Below are 8,988 nucleotides of genomic sequence, written 5' to 3' on the forward strand. Positions count from 1 at the left end.
TGTGAGAAAGATAGGAGAAAAAGAACCAGACACTACTCTGGAACATGTGCTGTCGGGGATTGAACTCATGCTTGAGAGTCCAGTGCTTTATCCATTGTGACATCTCCCAGACTACCACATCTCTCTTACTAAAACTCCCAATTAGATCTGCAATTTTTCTGGTATAGAATCTCCTTATAATCTGGCACGCACGCAAATAGCTAACCTGCATTTATCTTATTCATATCAGCCCACTAGAACCTAATTTCTCAGGAACAAGACTATTTCCTCTTTCTCAATAATCCCGTGGTAGCTTTAAGTAAAGCATTTAACTTTAAGTAAACTCTCAGTTAATGACATAATATGGTTGTCTTTCCAGATTTAAGATTAATGATAAGCAGAACCACCATCCAGCCATTTGCCTGTTTCAGCTCTTCAATGGCTTTTCCATTTCAACTTTCAGCTCTGGAGAGGATTAGCGGGCCACGCAGTAATCAGATCATAGCATTTTCAATTAAGAAACTGAAATGGGAGGTCCTGTGGAGAGTATCCAGATGTCCTTCCCTCAAGGCCCTGGACTCTTTAATGAAGAAGGTGGAGGATGGGAGGCTACGTAAGGGAGAATTAACATGGAGACCCTAACAGAAAAATTTTCTGAACCCTGCGGTCGGTTTCTCTTCCGCCACAACTAATTAAGCTAGTTTTTCTCCGCGTCCTACCGCCTCTCCAGTACCCAACACTCCCGAGGCAGGAGACATCGACGGGCCCGGAAAGGGCTTTTGGGCAAGCCCGGAGCGCCAGCTTCTCTAAACGTTTCAGAACAGCGCGCAAGAAAGGGAGAAGGGGGAGGCGGAGGTCAGAGGAAACTATCGCCACTGCCCTTCTCAACCCTAGAAGGTAGCCGAGACCCCAGACTCACCTTCTCTGAACCCGCGAGCTGGACACCGAGCCCAGCTGGTCCCAGATGAGCCCGTCAGGAGTCCTCGGAGCAGTCGTCCACAGCCAGACACCAACATAGCGAGAGCCGCCATCTTGACAATCAACGCTGACCTCTGGTATACTTCCGCTTCCGGGACAGCGCGCGCGCAGCCGTAGTTGTAATCAGGCGCTCTGAGGTTTGTGGGCTTCCAGCTGTGTTCCACCTCTCCTATACCCCTTGCAACCACGACTTGGTCTAAAGCCGGTGGCCTCATTGAGAGGGTCTAGGATCTAGGTGCTCTAACTACTGTCTGCTAATCTTCGGAGTATTCAAATATTTGATAAAATTGAACGCATTACACCTGTTTCTTTTTAATTTTTTATTATCTTTATTTATTGGATAAATACAGCCAGAAATCGAGAGGGAAGGGGGAGAGAGACAGACACCTGCAACACTGCTTCACTCGCAAAGCTTCCCCCCTGCAGGTGGGGACCTCGGGCTCGAACCAGGTCCTTGAGCACTGTAACATCTGAGCTTAACCAGGTGCGCCACATTTCTTGAAAGCTTTAAAGCTGGAAGTCCTATGTGGATTATCAGCTTCTTGTGTCTGGGGAAGGTCCTAAATGCCAGAAACTAATTAGGGAAGGTCGGAAGTGCCAGAAACTGAAGCAGCAGGTTTCAAGTAGCTCTGGGGTCGAAAGGATCCCTCACCCATCCGCCCCACTCCTCTTCCTTTCTGGTACCTAACATTTGCTTTTGGCTCCAGATTTGCATAGTATTTCCTCTGCCTACTTGTAATTTGGCCACCATTTCTCCCCCTTTTCCTCCTAAAAATTTAATTTATTGATTAATACAAAGTAAAGAGGGATAGTAAAAGCGTCACTCTGGCACATGGGATGCCTGGGATTACAAATTTAAGACCTCAGTTTCCAAGTTATGCCTTACTCATTGTGTCATCTCCCAGCACAGACCATCTGGTTAAATAAATCCCACTTATTTCCCAGCGCTCAGTTCATACTTTTCTTTCACAGGGAAGTTTCCCCTTCTCCTCCCCCTTCCCTTCCCCTTTCTACCCCTTCTCCCCCTTCCCTTCCCCTTTCTTCCCCTTCTCCCCCTTCCCTTTCCCTTTCTTCCCCTTCCCCTTTCTTCCCCTTCTCCCCCTTCCCTTCCCCTTTCTTCCCCTTCCCCTTTCTTTTCCTCCCCTTCCCTCCCCTCTCCTTTCCTTCCTTCCTTTTTTAGTGGCCAAATTTATCTATAAAGATAAAAATATATATATAAACAATAAACCAAATGCAAAACAAAACGGGAGCAGAGAAAGGCAGTTAAGGAAGAATTCTGAGAGAAAAAAAAGGAAGCTGGGCGGGGCTAGATAGTATAATAGTTATGCATAAAGACTCTCATGTCTGAGGCTCCAAAGTCCCAGGTTCAATCCCCCCAACACCACCATAAACCAGAGCTGAGCAGTGCTCTGGTTAAAAAAAAAAAAAAAAAAAAGGAAGCTCAGCTAGTCTTTAGGGTTGGGGAGACAGCTCAGTGGTAAAGCAAAGGGTTAGCAAGACTGAAATCCCAGGGTCTTTCCTCTGCAGCACTTATGCCATAATTAAGTGATACTCTAATCTCTCATAAAATAAATAAATCTAGCAAACTATAATTCTATAAAATCAACCTTTTTAGAAACAGTGTTCTACCTTACAAACACCTGCATTAGAAATACCAAAAGAGTAGTTGGAAAAATTTGATCCCGCTCATGTTAAATAATCTGCTACATGTGCCTTCCTACTATTCCTGAGTGTGCTCTCTACAAAACGTTATGACTCCTCAACTCTACATCATGGAATTTGTTGAACAGACAATCTTTTAATTTTCTGCCTACTTGAGAAATGATCTAAGAGCCCTCAGGAATAAAATAATTAAAGCAACCCATTATCATGATAAATCTAGACTTTATACGCATTGTAGTAGGGCATATGTAATTCTGAGAGTCTTACAGTTTTAAGTATTGATTATGGTCCATTACCATGGACTCAAAGTGAGTGGACTATAATTTCAATATGGAGCAAATCTTTTGGTGGGGTTGTCTGTCCAGGGAAGTCTAGTTGGCATCATGCTAGCAGCTGGAACTTGGTGGCTGAAAAGAGAGTTAACATACAAAGCCAAACAAATTGTTGAACAATCATGGACCTAAAGGCTGAAATAATGCAGATGAAGTGTTGGAGGGTACCCACTGCAGGCTATTGTGTATGTTTGCTTTCAGGTATATATTTTGCCCTAGTTTATGGATACATGTGAACATATGCTCTATTTCATGGGACCTGGTCTATATCTAGGTTTTGGGACTTTGTTAGGAGGTGAACCGCCTGAGTGGAATTAGAGAATACTATGAAAGGAAAGGTCTCACCTGAGTAATGAAGCTGCAGGGTTATCATTCCACACCTGAAGTCTCTGGACACAGTCTAAAGTGAAGCATGCTGAGGTGGAACTCATTGTGTTGATTAGGTTGGGATCGGCAGATGCAGTATCATTTGGTATGAATTGAGAGAAGCATGCAGGAAAGTGAGCCCCACCCTAGAGATTCCAGGACTGGGGGAAATATATGCTCTATAGTGGAAATGTGAGGTTCCTGCTGTCTTAGGGTTCAAGAAGACAATAGATAGTTATTGCTATAATCACATTATTTGGTAATTGGGTTAACTTTGAAAAATCCCTTTGTTAGGATTTGCTGTATCTTACACAACATCACCATAATTTATGTCCTTTGACATTATTTGTATATAGCTGTGCCCCAGTTGCTTCTGTTCTCCCTGGTCTAGGCTTTTGAGAGAGTCAACATATCAAAGACTTAGCCTATGTATTAAAAAGACTCAGACTGTGCTTTAAAAAGACATACAATCAATTTTCCCCTCTCATATTAATTAAATAGTGATTTATATGACTACAAATTAATGGGAGTGTACATAAACACAATTCCCACCACCAAAAGACTGTCCCATCCCACCCACCCACCCTTACCCCCACTCCCACCCCCCATCCCTGCTGCCCTGGGAAGCTGAATATCCATCCTCACCCTCACCCTCACCCCAGGGTTTTTACTTTGGTGCCCTACTCCAGATTTATTTGTATTTATTAACAAAAGGGAGAGAGAGAAAAAAAATTGAGCATTGCTGTGGCAGTGTGATGCTGGAGGTTATACTGGGGTCCTCATTCTTGAGAAACTAATGTTTTATCCACTGCATCACTTCCTGGGCTGCTACATTTTAAAATATGTGTCTCCACTAAACTGTAAATTTCAGGAAGCAAGGGTATTTTTAAAATTTTTATTTTACACTTATTTATCTCCAGTACTAAACAGTGCTTGATATATCAAAGTGCCATATACTCTTGCTGAATGAATGGATAGAATCTGTTTGCCCAATTGTAAAAATTAGATGAGATAAAGTACAGCTATACAATAAACACAAACCAATTAATAGAGCATTTACTGAGATGACAATTGCACTAGGTGCTTTTGTAAAGTTGATAGGCCAAATAAGAAAATTTAGTAGTACTAGGAGTGGGGAGTTGGCTCACCCCATAGAGCCAATTGTACTTAGTTTTCGGGGCAGGGGGGAGAGCTACATAGAGTACACACTTTACTTCACCTGAGGACTCCATAAAGCTTGAGGGCCCTGCTTCCACATGGGAGCATCTGCACCTGAAGGAAGCTTCAGGAGAGGAGAACAGTGCTATAATGACTCTCTTCTCTCTCTCCCCCATGTCTTTTACCCTTTGTCTAAAAGAAAGGGAAAAAAGATAAAAGGAAGAAAAGAAATAAAGAGAGAAAGAAGATTCAACCATGGTAGGGTCTTGCAGCCAAGAAGCCCCAAAGATAGGGGCTTGGGCAGTGGTACACCTGGTTGAGTACACATGCTAGAATGTGCTTCAAGCCAGCTTCAAGTCCCTGCTCCCCATCTGCAGGGAGGAAGATTCACAAGTTGTGAAACAGGGCTGCATGTGTCTCTCTTTCTCCCTCTCTATCTCCCCCTCCCCTCTCAATTTCTGCCTCTATTGAAAAGAAGGAGGAGGGAAAGGAAGGGGAGGGGGAGGGGGAGGAGGAGGAGGATCAGCAGTCTACCACTATTCATGTAGGAAAAAAGAAAGAAATAAGAGCCGCCCAATTTTTGCTCTTGGATTTGCAGGACATCTAAGATTTTCCACTGGAGGCACATAAGGCAGGAATACTCTCAATTCTTCCACACAATGGTTAAGATAGTCTTTCCCACTTCCCCGTAACACTCATGAGGGATTTTTCAAGTTGTCTTACTCTGAGTCAGGTGGGAAAAGCAGGTTCATTAAATAGTACATGTTGTGACAAAGAGGAATGACAAAGGAGGGGGGGTCTGTCTTTCACATGAGACTGCCAGTCTGGTGGTCTAGAAGGTGGCAGAGCATGCTGCATGGGGACATGAGTGGCATTGGCATAGATGAGAACAGGAGCAATTTGCCATCAAAGCACCCTGAAAACAGCACATTTAGCAAAGGCAGGGCCTCAGAAGGGGGAACTTGAGAAAGAGCAAAATCAGTACTGGTGGGTAAGATACACACATGGATTAAGGATAGTTTGGGGAGTATGGCACCAAAGTAAGAAAGCAGAAGTACACTAGAGTTTGCAGTGAGTACCCTCCCTAACACTTCCTCTCCACTATTCCAAGCTTTGGGTCCATGATTGCTCAACAATTTGTTTGGCTTTGTATGTTAACTCTCTTTTCAGCCACCAGGTTCCAGGTGTCATCAGGATGCCAGCCAGGCTTCCCTGGATTGAAGACCCCACCAATGTGTCTTGGAGCTCAGCTTCCCCAGAGACCCACCCTACTAGGGAAAGAGAGAGGCAGACTGGGAGTATGGACTGACCAGTCAACGCCCATGTTCAGCGAGGAAGCAATTACAGAAGCCAGACCTTCTACCTTCTGCAACCCTCAATGACCCTGGGTCCATGCTCCCAGAGGGATAGAGAATGGGAAAGCTACTGGGGAGGGGGTGGGATATGGAGATTGGGTGGTGGGAATTGTGTGGAATTGTACCCCTCCTACCCTATGGTTTTGTTAATTAATCCTTTCTTAAATAAAAAAAAAGGATAGTTTGGGGGGGTTGTTTTTGTTTTGCCTCCAGTGTTATCGCCTGCACTATGAATCCACTGTTCCTGTGGCCATTTTTTGATTTTTTTGGATAAGACAGAGAAATTGAGAGGGGAGGGGAAGATAGAGAGGGAGAGAGAAAGACTCTTGCAGACCTCCTTCACCACTTGTGAAACACCCCATTCCCTGCAGGTGGGGAGCTGGGGGCTCGAACCGGGATCCTTGCGCAGGTCTTTGCCCTTTGCACTATGTGTGCTTAACCTGGTGCACCACCACCCAGCCCCCTAGCTTAGAGTTTTTGTGTGGAGTAGATATGGGTATCCTGGCCAGGAGCAAAAAAAAAAGCCTTGACTTTCCCTGTCCTGTAATTTCTCCTTCTTTTTTTTTTTCTTTTTCTTTTTTTTCCCCACCAGTGTTATCACTGAGGCTCAGTGCCAGCACGAAGAATCTACTGCTTCCACTGGCCTTTTTTTATTTTATTGGATAGGACAGAGAGAAATTGAGAGGAGAAGGTGAGACAGGGAGGGAGAAAGGTAGAGTTAACCCACAGACCTACTTCGCTGCTTGTGAAGCATCCCCACTACAGGTGGGGATCTGGGGCTCAAACCCAGGTCCCTGGGCTTGGTACTATGTGCACTTAACTGGGTGCGCCACTGCCTGCCCCTGTTACTCTTTCTTTACAGATGATCTAGAGCTCTTCCTGCTTGAACCACATCCTGTTCTTGATAGGTTCTCAACTTCTGGTAAAGACCAGAACTGTAACAGAGACTCTTGTTCAGGGTTTGTTTTGAATATAAGGAGCCAAATTGTTTTGAATGCTGACCCTCTTTCATTCTTATCCAAATTTATTATCAAATTTTATTTAAAAATAACTTGTACTTTCTACAATGGTAAGTACATGATCATTGTAGAAAAATGAAATTATAAAGTAAAAAGAAAATAAATATAATCCATAATCTAAAGATAAACATTGCCATTTAGCCAAAATGAAATAGAATTTGTGCATAACCTTTGTATTGTAGTATCTTATTTTTATGAATCCAGTTACTAGTTCCTACATAGAAAAAAACAATTCTGAGTTTCAGTCCCTAGCAGTGCTTAGCAGTGCTCTGATAAACAAAACAAAACAAACAAATGGAGTCAGGTGGTAGCACAGCGGGTTAAGCTCAGGTGGCCCCAAGCGCCAGTTCGAGCCCTCGGCTCCCCACCTGCAGGGGAGTTGCTTCACAGGCGGTGAAGCAGGTCTGCAGGTGTCTGTCTTTCTCTCCCCCTCTGTCTTCCCTTCCTCTCTCCATTTCTCTCTGTCCTATCCAACAACAATAACATCAGTAACTATAACAATAAAACAAGAGCAACAAAAGGAGTAAATAAAAACCCCCAAAAAACACAACAAAAAATGTTAAGAAAAACAAACAGTACTACCCCCCACCCAAAACATATATATATATATATATATTTTTTTTTTTTAATTACAGGATGATTTATTTAAGCAAGTAAACAGTTTATCAGTGTCCAGCGTGATGGATTTTTTTCAAAGAGGATACACTGTCCACATGGACACATGAAACATGGCTAGAACTCCAGAACACACCCTTGTAACCCCTTCCTGATAGTTTCTACATGGGTAATCATTGTCTTGACTTTCAGGACCATAAATTATTTTTTCTGTGTTAAACTTTATAGTTTGTTATATAATATGTAATCTTTTAGAACTGTTTTCATCTGCTTATCAATAACACGTTTGTGAGATTCATCATATTATTATTTGTAGTTGGCATCCATTCATTTTTTATGGCTGTATGTTATTCCACTGGCTTTAGCTTCTAATTTGTGTATTCTTTCTTTTGTTTATAGAATTTGGATACTTTCATGTTGGAAGTGCTCTGATGATTACTCTTCTACAATGTAGAATCTACATAATTGGAAATTGGGTGGTAGTGCAGCGGGTTAAGCAGACATGGCACAAAGTCAAGGACCAGCATAGGGATCCCGGTTTGAGCCCCTGGCTCCTCACCTGCAGGGGGTCGCTTCACAAGGAGTGAAGCAGGTCTGCAGGTGTCTTTTTCTCTCCCTCTCTGTCTTTCCCTCCTCTCTCCATTTCTCTGTCCTATCAAACAACAGCAATATCAACAACAACAACAATAATAATAACCACCACAATGGTAAAACATCAAAGGTAACAAAAAGGGGGGAAAAAAGTCTCCAGGAGCAGTGGATTCATGGTGCAGGCACGGAGCCCCAGCAAAAACCCTGGAGGCAAAAAAAAAAAAAAAAGAATCTACATGATTACTGGTGAACATAAGAACACAGTTCTCTTTACCTTTATTATGTGTCTAAAAGTTTGTTACATGTGTATGTATATATATATTCAACTTTAGTATATACTGACAACTAGTTTTCCATAGTAGTTGTGCTGGTTGACTCTGTTATCAGCTGTGTATAAGAGTTTTAGTTGCAAATGATTTGGAAAAAGAAAAATATATTATATATAAAGAAAATATGTTATACTAGCAGCCCAAGGTAGAGAAAGTATTGAACTCTCAAGCATGAGGTCTTGAGTTCAATACCCTGCATCAAATGTGCAATGATACCCTGGTTCTTTCTCATAAATAAATAAATCTTTTAAAAAAAGTTCTAATTGCTCTTTATTAACATCTGGTACTTTTTTGTCTTGGTCATTCTGATAAGTATGTAATAGGATCTCACTTTCTTTCTTTCTTTCTTTCTTTCTTTTTTTTTTTTTTTTCCATAGTACTGTTCAACTCTGGCTTATGGTGGTGTGGGTATATGAGTGTGTGTATGTGTCTTTTTGCATAACTATTATGCTATATCCTCCACCCTTATTGTGTATTTAATTTAAATTTCTCTGATGCATAATGAAGAGATGATTTTGCATATGATTATAAACCATTTAGATGTTTTCTTTTGTAAAATATCTGTTCTCATGTTTAGTCCATCTTATATTGGGTTCCCTGTCTT

General features: G+C 42.2%; 1 protein-coding gene and 1 long non-coding RNA gene across 3 annotated transcripts in view; one reads left to right on the forward strand and one right to left on the reverse strand.

The window, feature by feature from the left end:
* Positions 1 to 1,028, reverse strand: part of MRPS18A (mitochondrial ribosomal protein S18A) — a 23,541-nt gene extending 22,513 nt beyond the window's left edge. For both annotated transcript variants that reach the window (XM_007530409.3, XM_060189835.1), the window contains exon 1: positions 899 to 1,028. In XM_007530409.3, coding sequence (XP_007530471.1) covers positions 899 to 1,010 — 112 coding nt within the window. In that variant the 5' untranslated portion in view covers positions 1,011 to 1,028. The remainder of the gene's footprint in view (positions 1 to 898) is intronic.
* On the forward strand, positions 962 to 8,586 carry LOC132538096 (uncharacterized). The gene is made up of 3 exons (XR_009549502.1): positions 962 to 1,094; positions 1,308 to 1,441; positions 7,864 to 8,586. It is a non-coding gene; the product is annotated as an uncharacterized LOC132538096 (long non-coding RNA).
* Positions 8,587 to 8,988: the final 402 nt, after the last annotated feature.

The sequence above is a fragment of the Erinaceus europaeus genome, chromosome 4, assembly GCF_950295315.1.
Source record: "Erinaceus europaeus chromosome 4, mEriEur2.1, whole genome shotgun sequence".
NCBI classification, from domain to species: Eukaryota; Metazoa; Chordata; class Mammalia; order Eulipotyphla; family Erinaceidae; genus Erinaceus; species Erinaceus europaeus.